Source organism: Chiloscyllium punctatum, chromosome 12, assembly GCF_047496795.1.
Source record: "Chiloscyllium punctatum isolate Juve2018m chromosome 12, sChiPun1.3, whole genome shotgun sequence".
In the NCBI taxonomy this organism is placed as follows: domain Eukaryota; kingdom Metazoa; phylum Chordata; class Chondrichthyes; order Orectolobiformes; family Hemiscylliidae; genus Chiloscyllium; species Chiloscyllium punctatum.
The window spans coordinates 67,944,055-67,961,835 of NC_092750.1; the positions used below are offsets into that span (position 1 = coordinate 67,944,055).

Here is a 17,781-nt window from a genome sequence, read left to right on the forward strand (position 1 = left end):
GCCACTCATCACTTACATCAAATCATGACCAAAAAGTCAAACCAGATATCTGCAGTGGTTCAAGAATGTGTCTTACTGCCACCTTCTGGAGGATGATTAGATGCTGAAATGCTGTGTTTACTTACCACAATTACCCTGCAAAAGAATAAAAACTGGGCAAAATGAAGGAGTGGAAGTTCCCATCTATGTCAGTACCTTTATAGTACCTGGACATTCAAATAGTTATGTTTAATATTGTTTCATGAATTCATTTACTTTTCAGTTAATTATGGATGTAGACACCAGGAGATACTCAAGCCAAAGACATTAATTACATTAAACCTAACCCTATCATAGCGCCAACCTTTTCCCTTCTATTTTGATTACTGGACTTGAACTACCCAGTCAAGCTCTCACACATTCGACTTCAACAGCGGAAAGCTGTAGGCTAAATGTTAGCATCACAGCTAACCACTAAACTCTGTGGCAGGGGTTACCGATTAGTAATCAGGAGCACAAAACTAGATAACAATGATTCTCCACTCTACCCCACAAAGCTTATGTTAACCACAAAACCCACTTACAGGCAACAAAGACCAGGAGTCAAGCACAAATTCTGGTCTGTAAGGCTTCAGGCAATGCCAGGCACTTTACTACAGGTGCTCAGCCATGGCTCAGATGGTAGAACTTTTCCTTCAGATTCAAAAGGTTGTGCATTCAAGTCCCACTTGAGGGGTTTAAGGGCAAATTCTGGGCCAGCGTTCCAGTACTGGGAGGGGGCTGCATGGTTGGAGATATTGTCTTTCCATTGATCCATTGTTCTCTCTCCTCTCAGTGGATGCACTATTTGAAGAACAACAGGAGAGTTCCCCTCCAGCGTACTGGCCAATATTTAAGTAGCAACCAAGATTAATGAAACAAATGATTCAAAATTGATCTCTTGTGCTGTCTGTGGGATCATGCCATGCGCAAATCGATTTGTGTGTTGAGCTTCACAAGTACTCCCCTGGCTGCACGGCCTGAGGATGAACAAGGCACTGCTTAAAGGCAAGTTACTTTCTTTTCCCACTAGTCTGAAACAGAGCAGCAGACCACAAGAATTAGAGTGTATGCTTTTTGATGAGAGAATTTGATTCTCACCTGGTTATCTTTCAGCTCAGCAATGTCCCCAACGATCAAACTCTCCATGAATTTCACTCGATCCTTCCCCATCACCTTGCTCTGAAACAAAGCAGACACTCTGTGTAGTCACTGTTGACTCTCAGCTATGCCAGAGATAAAATAAAAATGATGTTCTTGCAGCCAGACGGGTTTGTGGATGAGAAAGTGGAGAACCACCTGCATGTTCTGCTCATTCACTAGGACTGAAGCACAAACTGAGTTTGTAAAGTCCATGACATAGTGTGAGCATTTATTTAATTACCTACATAATGATGCAGGTTTGACCCCATGCAAAACTCCAGATGATTCATCCAGCCTCAGATTTCTACTTTTCGGCCCTTGGTTTGCTGCCCTCCAAACAACATTTGACCCTCGTGCCAAACATTCTGTTCCACAGAGTATTTTATCAATTTAAATTTATCCATTTAACTCTATCCTTAATCATTGATTCCCTTTCTTTTTAATCTCACCCAAGTTTGGCCTCATGACCATCCCTATTTATTCCCAGGATCTTACCATTAACTGTATAAGTCCTGCCCTGATTTGCCCTGCCAAAATGTAGCACCTCACATTTATCTAGATAAACTCCATCTGCACTCCTCAGCCCATTGGCCAAGGTCAAGGTCCCGTTGTACTTCAAGGTAACCTTTTTTGCTGTCCACTATACCTCCAACTTTAGTGTCATCTGCACATTTACTAACTATACCTCCTATGTTCACATCACATCATTGATATAAATGATGAAAAGCAGTGGACCCAGCACCAATCCTTGCGGGACACCACTGATCACAAGCCTCTGGTCTGAAAAGCAACCCCCCACCGCCACTCTCTGTCTCCTACCTTTGGGCCAATTTTGTATCCAAGTGGCTAGTTCTCTTTGTATTCCATGTGATTTAATTTTGTTAACCAATCTACCATGTGGAACCCTGACGAACGCCTTACTGAAGTCCATATAGATCACATCCACCACATTGTCCTCATCAATCCTTTTTGTCACTTCTTCAAAAAAACTCAATCAAGTTTGTGAGACATGATTTCCCACACACAATGCCATCTTGACTATCTCTAATCACTCCTTACCTTTCCAAATACATGTAAATCCTGTCCCTCAGAATTCTGTCCCAACAACCCACCCACCACTGATATTAGGCTCACCGGTCTATAGTTCCCTGGCTTTTCCTTACCACCTTTCTTAAATAATGGCACTGTGTTAGTCAACCTCCCCCAAGGCTATTGATGATACAAATATCTCAGTAAGGAGGTCAGCAATCACCTCACTAGCTTCCCACAGAATTCTGGGTGCACCCAATCCGGTCCTGGGAATTTAACAACTTTTATGCGATTTAAGACAGTCACCATCTCCTCTGTAATATGGACACTTTTCAAGATATCGCTATTTACTTCTCCAAGTTCTCTTGCTTCCATATCATTCCACACAGGAAACACTGATGCAAAATACTCATTTAATGTCTTCCCCATCTCCTGCAGTTCCACATGTAGATGGCCTTGTTAATCTTTAACGGGCCCTGTTCTTTCCCTCGTTATCCCTTTGTCCTTAATGTATTTGTGGAAACGCTTTGGATTTTCCTCAACCCTATTTGCAAAAGCTCTCTCATAACCCCTTTTTGCCCTCCTGATTTCCCTCTTAAGTATACTTCTATTGCCCTTAAACTCTAAGGATTGACTTGATCCATGCTGTCTATACCCGACTTTTGTTTCCTTCGTTTCCTTGACCAGAACCTCAACTTCTTTTGTCATCCAACATTCACTATACTTAACAGCCTTGCCCTTCACACTGACAGGAACATACTGTCTGTGAAAATTACTGCAAATGTTCGAATCTATACTAAAAACAAAAAAATGCTGGAAATCACAGTGGGTCAGGCAGCATCCATGGAGTGATAGCAAGCTAACATTTTGAGTCTAGATGACTCTTCATTGGAGCTGACATGAAGTGTGGAGAAGGCAGTATTTATGCAATAATTGGGGGGAGGTGGAGTGCTAGGGGAGAAACGGTGTCACCATGTCCTCTCTCTCCCCTACCCTCATTCCAGTGGGACTCTGTTCTGCTATTCTCACATCTCAATGACTTAATCTGCTCGATGAATACCCTCTCTCCCCCATCAATCCTCCCCCTACAATTTGTTCTCTCCCCATGCATACTGCCTAACCCACTGTGATTTCCAGTATTTTTTTGTTTTCAGGAACATACTGTCTCTGGAACCTCGTTATCTCATTTCTGAAGGCTTCCCACTTTCCAGCCGTCCTTTCATCTGCGAACATCCATCCCCAATCAACTTTTGAAAGTTCTTGCCCAATACCATCAAAATTACCCTGCCTCCAATTTAGAACTTTACCGTTTAGATCAGGTCTATCCTTTTCCATAACTATTTTAAAACTAATAGAATTATGATCACTGGCTCCAAGTGCTCCCCTACTGACACCTCAGTCACTTGCCCTGCCTTATTTCCCAAGGGTAGATCAAATTTTGCTCCTTCTCTAGTAGGTACATCTCTTCTTGTATACTTGGTCCCACATTGTGGTTCTTCTTAGGAAGCCTGTGGACAACTGTCACTCGTGAGTTCTTTTCATTACTATTCTTCATCTCCATCCAAACTGATTTTACATCCTAATTCCCTGAAACAAGTTCACCTCTAACCTTTGCACAAATATTATTCTTGATTAACAGTGCTACCCCTCCTCCTTTGCCTAGCTTCCTATTTTTCTTGAACGTAACACATATCGCAAAAAAGAGCCTTACATTTTGTCTTATTGTTATTTAGTCTTGTTGATACTTTCCTAGGATTTCTTTTCTCTCTGCTTTTCCAGATCTTCAGTTCCCAAAATATAATTTTCCCATTAAACTGCTGACGATCAAATTTCCTCTCCTGATCTCAAGTCAGCCAACACACTTCAGATGTTTGACCTTTCTCTTTAAATCTGCTGTCATCATCCCTCTCCTCAAAAAAAAGTCACATGCCGCCACAGATGCAAATTAATAAATCATCTCCAACCTCCCTTTCCTTTCTAAAATCCGAGACTGTATTGTTCCTTCCCAAATCCATTCCCATTTTTTCCCAAATTCTGGATGTAGGTTTGCTCACTGAGCTGGGAGGTTCATTTCCAGATGTTTCATCACCCTACTAGGTAACATCTTCAGTGGGCCTCAAGCGAAGCAGGGTACATGATTCCTGCTTTCTGTTTATATTATATCATAGTATATTATATCATCTACCAGCCTCTGAGAAAAAGAACAGGAAATGACATTACCACAGGAAATGACATCACCAACCCAAAGGAATGGAATTATATAAATAGAAAGCAGGAATCATGTACCCTGCTTCGCTGGAGGTCCACTGAAGATGTTACCTAGTAGGATAACGAAACATCTGGAAATGAACCTCCCAGCTCAGTGAGCAAACCTACATCCAGAACCTCAACCTGAGCTTCAAAACTTGCTAAGACCTAATGGCATAATACGCTGAAAATGGACCGAAAATGGGAAAAGAATGCTATCCGACACAGTGCTAGCCGCGAACAGCTGTACTTCCTGCACGAATGCCTAAGGAAACAGGTACTACCTAAAAGTTTTAAATACAAACCTCCCATTAGCCAAAAGAATAGCAGAATGCTTAGAGAAATTATTAATGATGCCCACAACAGACTCTGTAAATTCTCCCAAATTGTTTAAATTGTTTCAATCAGGTTTTCATTCCCACCACAGCATCTAAGCGGTTCTTTTCATAGTCACACAAGGTACATGATAGAGAAAGGCAAATTTATGGATTAGCCACCATAAATCAGACTGTGCTAAAAACCAATCCATTGTTCTGTAGCTCATTGACTAAGAGGTCTACAACATCTTATATCTTTCATGTGTCTGAGTTCGACCAAGAGCTAGGTTCCGTTGGTAAAACCCAGGTTAGAAAAGGCTGACCTGGTCAGTGCCACAAAGGCATGGTTAAGCTCCTTGGGGTACAATCTCCAGACTCTGGTCTTACCTGCAACATATGGGATACATCAAATAATGAGCAGTGCTGGCGAGTGTGCAAGTGTGAGCTGATGTGACTTTCCTTGTACTGCACAGGCATACTCCAACCCGCAAATTCCACCATCCGAGCTCCATTATTCCGATGGAATTCATATAGTGCCGTCTTCTTTAGCGATTCCTGAATAGAAAACACAATAGATTCCCTCAAGTAAGCTCCAAAATATGTTGAAATTCTTAAGAGCTAAATATAAGTTACACTTAATTTAGTGCGATAAGGGTGTAAACATTAATGACATGACGATGTATAGCAGTCCTAAGCTATTGAGACTCAAAGGTCTGTATTATTACCCAATAATATATAACTAAAAGGTTGATTCAAATGACTTGAGAGTCAGATAAAAATCTCTTTTAGATAAGGAGAGACAGAGATGCAGCAAACTCAAAACATGGACCAAGCTGTCTAAGTTAGCAGTCTCTACAAAGCAGGAGCAAGCCCTGGCAACCAAACGTCATGACAGAGAGAATTCATAGGGACATTACAACTTAGGGATATATCCATGGAGGTAGATCAAGCCATGTTGTCAGGTTAAACTACTTATTCTAAAGACTGACTCCATTTACAAAGCACAAGACTCCCAAGCTGGGCTGATCTTCCTCTCCTCCTTAGCTATTCCAAAAGAGGAATACATCAGTCCACTTTTTAATAATTTGGGGATGGGGAGACAAAAGTAAAACTTAATAATATTCCTGCCCCCCGCCTCCAGTTTGTTTCACCTTTTGTAATATCATCCTTGGCTCAACTAAGGAACACTATGAGGTAATATACGTGACAAATGTTATCAAGTTGAAACTTTGGCTTTGTTTCTGTCTCCCCACATGGTGCCTAATCTGATGAACACTTCCAGCATTTTGTTTATATGTCTAACGTCAATAGCAGGGAAGGTACAGAAAACCAATATCAAGAGCAAAATAAATGTTCAGTGAAAAGACATTAAAAACAGGAAGTTCTGGAGAAACTCAGTAGGTCTGACAGGTGGCAGGATCTGTCATGATATGGAGAGGCAGGTGTTGGACTGGGGTGTACAAAGTAAAAAATCACACGACACCAGGTTATAGTCCAACAGGTTGAATTGGAAGCACTAGCTTTCGGAGTGCCACTCCTTCATCAGGTGGTTGCGGAGGACACAATTGTAAGGCACAGAATTTAGAGTAAAAGTTTACAGTGTGATGTAACTGAAATTATACGTTGAAAAATACCTGGATTGTCTGTTGAGTCTTTCATCTGTTCGAATACCATGATAGTTTCACTTCTTTCATGTGTAAATCACAAAACGTTTTTTTAAAAGTTGCACTCTCAGGTTAACTGTAACAATTGGTGTTAGCTAAACAATATGTGTTCGCTGTCTGTGCCATGATGTTTAGATTGATTCTAATCTAAAAAGTGAGATAACAGAGTTTTACATGAATTCATGCAGTTTTTGAGCAAAGTACAATGTAACTCTGCAAGTACAAATTCACCCCATGTGTGCATGTGGGTCTTGGCGCGCGCGCGTGTGTGTGTGTGTGTGTCTGTCTGTCTGGGTTGGGGGATTGTGAGTGTGAGAGTGTATATGTGTGCGTATGTGAGTGTAGAGTGTCTTAAGTCTGTGAGGGGATGCATGTGAGAGTGTGGGAGTGTGTGTGTGTCTGGGATGGGGGGGGTTGTGAGTGTCTGTGAGAGAGTGTGTATATGTGTGTGCGTGAGTGTAGAGTAGTCTAAGTCTCTGAGAGGATGCATTTGAGAGTGTGGGAGTGGGTGTGTCTGTAAGGGTGTGTGAGCGTGTCTGTGTATGTGTATGTCCGTATGTATAGGAGTGAGTGTGTGTGTGTGTGTGTGTGTGTAGGAGTGTCTGTGAGTGTGTATAGTGCAATGGTGGTCACCTGTAGTGTGATACGAACCCAAGGTCCCAGTTGAGGCCCTCCTTATGGGTACTGAACTTAGCTATCAGCCTCTGCTCGGCCACTTTTCGCTGCTGCCTGTCCCAAAGTCCACCTTGGAGGATGGTCGCCCGAAGGTCCGAGATCGAATGTCCTGGACCGCTGAAGTGTTCCCCAACTGGGAGGGAACACTCCTGTCTGTTGATTATTGTGTGGTGCCCATTCATCCGTTACCATAGCCTTTGCTCAGTTTCCCCAATGTACCATACCTCATGGCATCTTTGCCTGCAATGTATAAGATAGACAACGTTGGCTGAGTCACATGAGTACCTGCCACGTACATGGTGGGAGATGTCCCCACATGTAATGGTGGTATCCATGTCCACAGTCTGCCACGTCTTGCAGTGCCTACCATGACAGGGTTGTATGGAGTTGTCCTGAAAGCTGGGTGCTTGCTATGAACAATGATCCGTTTGAGGTTTGGCGGTTGTTTAAGGCAAGCAGTGGAGGTGTGGGGAAGGTCTTGGCGAGGTGCTCATCCTCATTGATGTGTTGCAGGTCACGAAGGACATGGTGTAGTTTCTCAGCTCCTGGGAAGTACTGAACAACGAAGTGTACCCTGTGGTTGCAGCACGTGTCTGTCTCCTGAGGAAGTCATTACAGTTCCTTGCTGTGGCACGTCGGAACTGGTGGTTGATGGGCATTGTACCCCATTCTTATGAGGGCATCTCTGAGTACTTCCAGGTGTCCGTCAAGTTCCTCCTCATCTGAGCAGATCCGGTGTACGCGTAGGGCTTGTCCATAGGGGATTACTGTTTTAATATGTTTTGGGTGGAAGCAGGAGAAGTGTAGCATTGTGAGGTTGTCTGTGGATTTGCAGTAGAGTGTGGTGCTGAGGTGTCCATCCTGACACTGGTCATGATCTGTGGCAGTGAGAAACGAGTTAATGGTTTGGGTCCAATATAACTCTTCTTTGCAACTCAGGGAGACGAGGAGAAATATTTCACTCAGGGTTGTCAGGACCTTGAATAGGAAATAGGAATAGGAAAAGAGAGTGCAAGCTGATTCTATAAATGATTTTTAACAGGAGGTGAAGCTGCACTTGAGGATAAGGAACATTCTGGGTTGCTACTGTGAACAGAGGTAAGTGTTCTTGAAAATACGGTTCCTTAATTCCTCAGCGATGTTATAAGCAAATCCCGCAGTTGGAACGTGCATTATCCGAGTACAACCTGTAGGCGCTCATAAAATTCTGACATGAACACAAGAAAACTATGATATTCATTTGAAACTTGGCACACAACTGACCCAAATTTGATATAAGATTTATGTTTCAAAATGCTTTCTTGCCCCTCAGCTTCATTTGCCAGGCAATATCGCCGACAAAATTGCGTCACTCGCGGGTCTTGACTTTTGAGATTGCAGTAGAGGGAACACACCTATTCTGCAAACGAGATTGTCAAATACTGAGGCTGTATCAGTTTAGTTCAACACGCCTGATGGGAAGGTGTTATGATTAGATTGTTTAGTAGTTTAATATGGGTGATCAATCTAACCACATTGTAGGGATTCTATGAATGGCAAACAATGTGGAAACAGGCCTTTCAGCTCATCAAGTTTCTACCATCCCTCCAAACAGCAACCCACCCAGACCCACCACCCTTTATCCCTGTAACCCTGCAATTCCCTTGAACAATCTGCCTAGCCTGCACATCCCCGGACATTACGAACAATTTATCATGCTTAATTCATCTAACTGCACATCTTTGGACTATGGGAGGAAACCAGAGCACCTGGAGGAAACCCACGCAGGCACGGGGAGAATATGCAAACTCCTAGCTTAAAACATACCCAGTACTCAAGTTAGCACTGTTACCAGTTCAGCATCAATCATTTCAAGCTGCCTTAGGAAGGAACTTGAGGTGATAAGACTCAGCCGTGTAAGTGTGGGTCTGGAACACACACTGGTCAGCTAGCAGTTATCTTTCCCTGAAATACCAGTGAGGATGATCTGATTACCATTTCGAATTATATGAGCCTTACAGTTCCAGAATTTTTAAAAACGAAATTCAAATTCTCATGACGTAACCATGTCACCATTGTATCCAGTCAAACAATGTCCTCATATAGATCACCGTATGACCCATAAGCATTGTTAGGGAGAAAGGTATTTCTCCCCCTTTATTCCTTCATGGGATTGAGGCATTGTTGGCAGTGCCAGTGTTCATGGTCCATCCCTAACTGCCCTTGAATTAAATGGCTTTGCCTCAGAGAGTAGTTAAGAATCAACAATATTGCTGCACACCGCAAGTCACATAAGCCCACCTGAGTAAAGACAGCAGATTTCTTTCTCTAAAGGACATTGCTAGGGTTTTTACATCAATCTGAGCTATTTTATGGTCCATATTTATTCATTAAATTTGTGGGATTTGAACCCATGTCCTCAGAACATTAGTACGAGTCTCTGAATGAGTATTTCAGTGTCATTACCGTTATGCTAATACCTGCCCGGTACACAAACTGGCTGCTGTAAGTCAGCAAAATAAATGTGGAGAATTTCAGGATTCCCTGTTCCAAAAGTACAAGATGATAAATTTTCAACTAAAACTTTAACAATATAAGGATGGGCAAACGTGAAATCTCTCAGCAACTCCAGTACCTCAAAACTTGGGCACAAACTTCTTTGGTTTTTTTTGGTGGGGGGGGGGAGGGGAAGGGATCCCTTAATTCAGTGCAAAAAACATCTAATGCAACAGCTCCACAAACGTTTTCAAGCTGGGTTAAGTGGGGGTCAAGGTTCACAAGTCCTATGGAGCACAGGAAACGCCAGACAAACAAAGCTGATAATTGCTTGGCATTCCAACACGCTGAAGCCGTAACTCCCAGAACGAATTAGTGAGTTTCTTCACTGCGTGGCCACCTATGAAAAGAAGTCTGTTTTTCTGGATATTGCAGGTTATCAGGTATCTGGAAATGAGGTACTCTACCTACATAACTTTCTGGGAAGTTTGTTTTTTTTTGAAAACTAAACAGGTTCCAATGTAAGAAATTACAAACACACAGCTTTAAAGATTAATTAGACCATGCATTAAATGGACATGTCCAAAGCTGATCCTTAGTCACCAGCAGCAATGACTGCACATATAAAGTTGAGGTCCAGAGAAATGGAGAATAGGATGTGGAAATATTCAGGGTCTGGAATTCAATGAAACAGAATCCGACATCATGGTCAACTTCTCCCACGATCATTGTAAACACATATACAATGTCCGTATGATGTTCAGCCTGTCTAAGTACAAACGTAACTGTTGTGATCTATTACTCAAGTTGGGAATGGCAAGATAATGATTCTGCTAGCACTTTCACGCTTCAATAACTATATTGTGGCAATCTCACACACCTAGTATTTTATTTTTCTAACAGCAATATTATTTAAGTAGCAAACAATCCTGGATAGAAACACTTGACCTTGATTAGCTTATGATGTGAATAATGCAAAGCTAGCATTTCACAAAGCTATCAAATCAATGAGTTCAGCTGTAATAAATCAAAGTTCAAACAGATTAACATTTAGAGTAGAATCACCTTTATATTCAAATATTACTACAACTCAGATTTGTTAGTGGATACAAGCTCTCCCACCACCACCACCCTCCACCACCAATCACAACCCACCTCCTATTAACTCATCCAAACATTCCTTATCTTCCACTTTTTATACAGGAGGGATCATCATAGTAAAGCCAAAAGCGAGTGTTCAAATGCAATTCATACAATAAATTTCCAAGCACAAATCACCAGGCAGTTAAGAGCACTAAAAGGAGTGTTAGTCTTCCTGATTTCAGGCTTGTTCCCACATAGAGTGATTGAAGCTGGAATCAGTTAGCATGTGCAGCTTTGTAATCATTTTATGCTACAAGATAAAAAAAAATGATGTAGTGATTTCAATGATTAGTTCAAAATTGAAAAAATCTCAGCAAACCAACTCAAATTAAAAAAAATTAATACTGTGCTTCGCCATTTCCAGTTCTGGGAATATACACAATTAAGCAAAGCCAGACTTATCGTCTAGCCATATTTCAAACACCAGCTAGAGGCAGGTAATTAAATACTCTCCTCAGCGGGATCTGGAATGCACTTAATCAAGTACCACTATACCTAAATCTCAGAGTACACATCAGACACTGAAATCACCTGTCTCAATCTGAATAACCCATCTCAATATGAATACCCATCAGCAGGTAACATAATAACCCATCTCAATGTGAATACCTATTAACAGGTACTGTAATAACCATCTTAATGGGTATTCACTGTAATAACCAGTCTCAATGTGAATACACATCTGCAGGTACAGTAATAACCCATCTCAATGTGAATACCCATTAACTGGTACTATAATAACCGGTATCAATCTGAATACCCATCCACAGGTACTGTAATAACCCATCTCAATGTGAATACCCATTAACTGGTACTATAATAACCGGTATCAATCTGAATACCCATCCACAGGTACTGTAATAACCCGTCTCAATGTGAATACCCATCTGCAGGTACTCTAATAACCAGTCTCAATGTGAATACCCATCAGCAGGTACTATAATAACCTATCTCAATCTGAATAACAGGTACTGTAATAACTAGTCACAATGTGAATACCTATTACAGGCACTGTAATAACCGGTATCAATCTGAATACCCATTTACAGGTACTGTAATAACCCATCTCAATGTGAATACCCATTAACTGGTACTATAATAACCGGTATCAATCTGAATACCCATCCACAGGTACTGTAATAACCCATCTCAATGTGAATACCCATTAACTGGTACTATAATAACCGGTATCAATCTGAATACCCATCCACAGGTACTGTAATAACCCATCTCAATGTGAATACCCATTAACTGGTACTATAATAACCGGTATCAATCTGAATACCCATCCACAGGTACTGTAATAACCCGTCTCAATGTGAATACCCATCAGCAGGTACTATAATAACCTATCTCAATCTGAATAACAGGTACTGTAATAACTAGTCACAATGTGAATACCTATTACAGGCACTGTAATAACCGGTATCAATCTGAATACCCATTTACAGGTACTGTAATAACCCGTCTCAATGTGAATACCCATCAGCAGGTACAGTAATAACCCATCTCAATATGAATACCCATCAGCAGGTAACATAATAACCCATCTCAATGTGAATACCTATTAACAGGTACTGTAATAACCATCTTAATGGGTATTCACTGTAATAACCAGTCTCAATGTGAATACACATCTGCAGGTACAGTAATAACCCATCTCAATGTGAATACCCATTAACAGGTACTGTAATAACCATCTCAATGTGAATACCCATTAACTGGTACTATAATAACCGGTATCAATCTGAATACCCATCCACAGGTACTGTAATAACCCATCTCAATGTGAATACCCATTAACTGGTACTATAATAACCGGTATCAATCTGAATACCCATCCACAGGTACTGTAATAACCCGTCTCAATGTGAATAGCCATCTGCAGGTACTCTAATAACCAGTCTCAATGTGAATACCCATCAGCAGGTAACATAATAACCCATCTCAATGTGAATACCCATTAACTGGTACTGTAATAACCCATCTCAATGTGAATACCCATCAGCAGGTACTGTAATAACCATCTCAATGTGAATACCTATTAACAAGTACTGTAATACCCCATCTCAATGTGAATACCCATCAGCAGGTACTGTAATAACTAGTCTCAATGTGAATACCTATTAACAGGCACAGTAATAACCGGTATCAAACTGAATACCCATCCACAGGTACTGTAATATCCTATCTCAATGTGAATACCCATCCACAGGTACTGTAATATCCCATCTCAATGTGAATACCCATTAACAGGTACTGTAATAACCCATCTCAATGTGAATACACATCCACAGGTACTGTAATATCCCATCTCAATGTGAATACCCATTAACAGGTACTGTAATAACCACCTCAATGTGAATACCCATTAACAGGTACTGTAATACCCCATCTCAATGTGAATACCCATTAACAGGTACTGTAATACCCCATCTCAATGTGAATACCCATTAACAGGTACTGTAATAACCCATCTCAATGTGAATACCCATCCACAGGTACTGTCATAACCCATCTCAATGTGAATACCCATTAACAGGTACTGTAATAACCCATCTCAATGTGAATACCCATCAGCAGGTACTGTAATAACCCATCTCAATGTGAATACCCATTAACAGGTACTGTAATAACCCATCTCAATGTGAATACCCATCCACAGGTACTGTAATAACCCATCTCAATGTGAATACCCATTAACAGGTACTGTAATAACCCATCTCAATGTGAATACCCATTAACAGGCACTGTAATAACCCATCTCAATGTGAATACCCATCCACAGGTACTGTAATAACCCATCTCAATGTGAATACCCATTAACAGGTACTGTAATAACCATCTCAATGTGAATACCCATCTGCAGGTACTGTAATAACCCATCTCAATGTGAATACCCATCTGCAGGTACTGTAATAATCCATCTCAATGTGAATACCCATTAACAGGTACTGTAATAACCATCTCAATGTGAATACCCATCTGCAGGTACTGTAATAACCATCTCAATGTGAATACCCATTAACAGGTACTGTAATAACCATCTCAATGTGAATACCCATCTGCAGGTACTGTAATAACCATCTCAATGTGAATACCCATTAACAGGTACTGTAATAACCATCTCGATGTGAATACCCATCTGCAGGCACAGTAATAACCCATCTCAATGTGAATACCCATCCACAGGTACTGTAATAACCCATCTCAATGTGAATACCCATTAACAGGTACTGTAATAACCATCTCAATGTGAATACCCATCTGCAGGTACTGTAATAACCCATCTCAATGTGAATACCCATCTGCAGGTACTGTAATAATCCATCTCAATGTGAATACCCATTAACAGGTACTGTAATAACCATCTCAATGTGAATACCCATCTGCAGGTACTGTAATAACCATCTCAATGTGAATACCCATTAACAGGTACTGTAATAACCATCTCAATGTGAATACCCATCTGCAGGTACTGTAATAACCATCTCAATGTGAATACCCATTAACAGGTACTGTAATAACCATCTCGATGTGAATACCCATCTGCAGGTACAGTAATAACCCATCTCAATGTGAATACCCATCCACAGGTACTGTCATAACCATCTCAATGTGAATACCCATTAACAGGTACTGTAATATCCCATCTCAATGTGAATACCCATTAACAGGTACTGTAATAACCCATCTCAATGTGAATACCCATTAACAGGTACTGTAATATCCCATCTCAATGTGAATACCCATTAACAGGTACTGTAATATCCCATCTCAATGTGAATACCCATTAACAGGTACTGTAATAACCCATCTCAATGTGAATACCCATCCGCAGGTACTGTAATATCCCATCTCAATGTGAATACCCATTAACAGGTACTGTAATAACCCATCTCAATGTGAATACCCATCTGCAGGTACTGTAATAATCCATCTCAATGTGAATACCCATTAACAGGTACTGTAATAACCCATCTCAATGTGAATACCCATCTGCAGGTACTGTAATAACCCATCTCAATGTGAATACCCATTAACAGGTACTGTAATACCCCATCTCAATGTGAATACCCATTAACAGGTACTGTAATATCCCATCTCAATGTGAATACCCATTAACAGGTACTGTAATACCCCATCTCAATGTGAATACCCATTAACAGGTACTGTAATATCCCATCTCAATGTGAATACCCATTAACAGGTACTGTAATACCCCATCTCAATGTGAATACCCATTAACAGGTACTGTAATATCCCATCTCAATGTGAATACCCATTAACAGGTACTGTAATAACCATCTCAATGTGAATACCCATTAACAGGTACTGTAATAATCCATCTCAATGTGAATACCCATTAACAGGTACTGTAATAATCCATCTCAATGTGAATACCCATTAACAGGTACTGTAATAACCATCTCAATGTGAATACCCATTAACAGGTACTGTAATAACCCATCTCAATGTGAATACCCATCCACAGGTACTGTAATAACCATCTCAATGTGAATACCCATTAACAGGTACTGTAATAACCCATCTCAATGTGAATACCCATCTGCAGGTACTGTAATAATCCATCTCAATGTGAATACCCATTAACAGGTACTGTAATAACCATCTCAATGTGAATACCCATTAACAGGTACTGTAATAACCCATCTCAATGTGAATACCCATTAACAGGTACTGTAATAACCCATCTCAATGTGAATACCCATTAACAGGTACTGTAATAATCCATCTCAATGTGAATACCCATTAACAGGTACTGTAATAACCATCTCAATGTGAATACCCATTAACAGGTACTGTAATAATCCATCTCAATGTGAATACCCATTAACAGGTACTGTAATAATCCATCTCAATGTGAATACCCATCCACAGGTACTGTAATAACCCATCTCAATGTGAATACCCATCTGCAGGTACTGTAATAACCATCTCAATGTGAATACCCATCTGCAGGTACTGTAATAACCATCTCAATGTGAATACCCATTAACAGGTACTGTAATAACCCATCTCAATGTGAATACCCATCTGCAGGTACTGTAATAACCATCTCAATGTGAATACCCATTAACAGGTACTGTAATAACCCATCTCAATGTGAATACCCATCTGCAGGTACTGTAATAATCCATCTCAATGTGAATACCCATTAACAGGTACTGTAATAACCCATCTCAATGTGAATACCCATTAACAGGTACTGTAATAACCCATCTCAATGTGAATACCCATCTGCAGGTACTGTAATAATCCATCTCAATGTGAATACCCATTAACAGGTACTGTAATATCCCATCTCAATGTGAATACCCATTAACAGGTACTGTAATAACCATCTCAATGTGAATACCCATTAACAGGTACTGTAATAATCCATCTCAATGTGAATACCCATTAACAGGTACTGTAATAATCCATCTCAATGTGAATACCCATTAACAGGTACTGTAATAACCATCTCAATGTGAATACCCATTAACAGGTACTGTAATAACCCATCTCAATGTGAATACCCATCCACAGGTACTGTAATAACCATCTCAATGTGAATACCCATTAACAGGTACTGTAATAACCCATCTCAATGTGAATACCCATCTGCAGGTACTGTAATAATCCATCTCAATGTGAATACCCATTAACAGGTACTGTAATAACCATCTCAATGTGAATACCCATTAACAGGTACTGTAATAACCCATCTCAATGTGAATACCCATTAACAGGTACTGTAATAACCCATCTCAATGTGAATACCCATTAACAGGTACTGTAATAATCCATCTCAATGTGAATACCCATTAACAGGTACTGTAATAACCATCTCAATGTGAATACCCATTAACAGGTACTGTAATAATCCATCTCAATGTGAATACCCATTAACAGGTACTGTAATAATCCATCTCAATGTGAATACCCATCCACAGGTACTGTAATAACCCATCTCAATGTGAATACCCATCTGCAGGTACTGTAATAACCATCTCAATGTGAATACCCATCTGCAGGTACTGTAATAACCATCTCAATGTGAATACCCATTAACAGGTACTGTAATAACCCATCTCAATGTGAATACCCATCTGCAGGTACTGTAATAACCATCTCAATGTGAATACCCATTAACAGGTACTGTAATAACCCATCTCAATGTGAATACCCATCTGCAGGTACTGTAATAATCCATCTCAATGTGAATACCCATTAACAGGTACTGTAATAACCCATCTCAATGTGAATACCCATTAACAGGTACTGTAATAACCCATCTCAATGTGAATACCCATCTGCAGGTACTGTAATAATCCATCTCAATGTGAATACCCATTAACAGGTACTGTAATAACCCATCTCAATGTGAATACCCATTAACAGGTACTGTAATAACCCATCTCAATGTGAATACCCATTAACAGGTACTGTAATAACCCATCTCAATGTGAATACCCATCTGCAGGTACTGTAATAATCCATCTCAATGTGAATACCCATTAACAGGTACTGTAATAACCATCTCAATGTGAATACCCATTAACAGGTACTGTAATAACCCATCTCAATGTGAATACCCATCTGCAGGTACTGTGACACTGACTTACCTATAATCTGTGAACACCATTAGATTCCCCCTCCCCACCAGTGATGTACCTCCCCCGTAACCCGGTGCCCATGAATTACCGTGCCGCCACTGTCCTGACTGTAGTTGCGATGTAACCGTCTAATGGCCGCAGGCTGCAGACGGAGCCGGGCTCCGAATCGAGCTCCAGCCACCAGCATCTCCGATCCCATTCCTACACAATGCGCCTGCGCTAATCCTACCAACGCTGTTACAGTCTGGGAATTGTAGTCTGTCACTGTCGCCTCCCATGAATCAATCTACAGCTTGGAACTACAACCCCCATAGTGCACTGGGATCACCACTTAATTGGACTGAAGTTAGTTGGAAAGTTAGCACTTTTGAAGTTCTGCCTTCATTTGTTTAAATATTTCTGCAAGATGACTTTTTTTTTGGTTACTAACTGGCCCGTTTCTACCAT

General features: G+C 40.6%; 1 protein-coding gene across 1 annotated transcript in view; it reads right to left on the reverse strand.

The window, feature by feature from the left end:
- The window catches only part of amt (aminomethyltransferase), a 42,955-nt gene extending 25,422 nt beyond the window's left edge, over positions 1–17,533 (reverse strand). The window contains exons 1-3 of the mRNA XM_072582701.1: positions 17,423–17,533; positions 5,142–5,309; positions 1,120–1,200 (exon numbers count right to left, since the gene is read on the reverse strand). Of these exons, the coding sequence (XP_072438802.1) occupies positions 1,120–1,200; positions 5,142–5,309; positions 17,423–17,533 (360 nt within the window). The remainder of the gene's footprint in view (positions 1–1,119; positions 1,201–5,141; positions 5,310–17,422) is intronic.
- Positions 17,534–17,781: the final 248 nt, after the last annotated feature.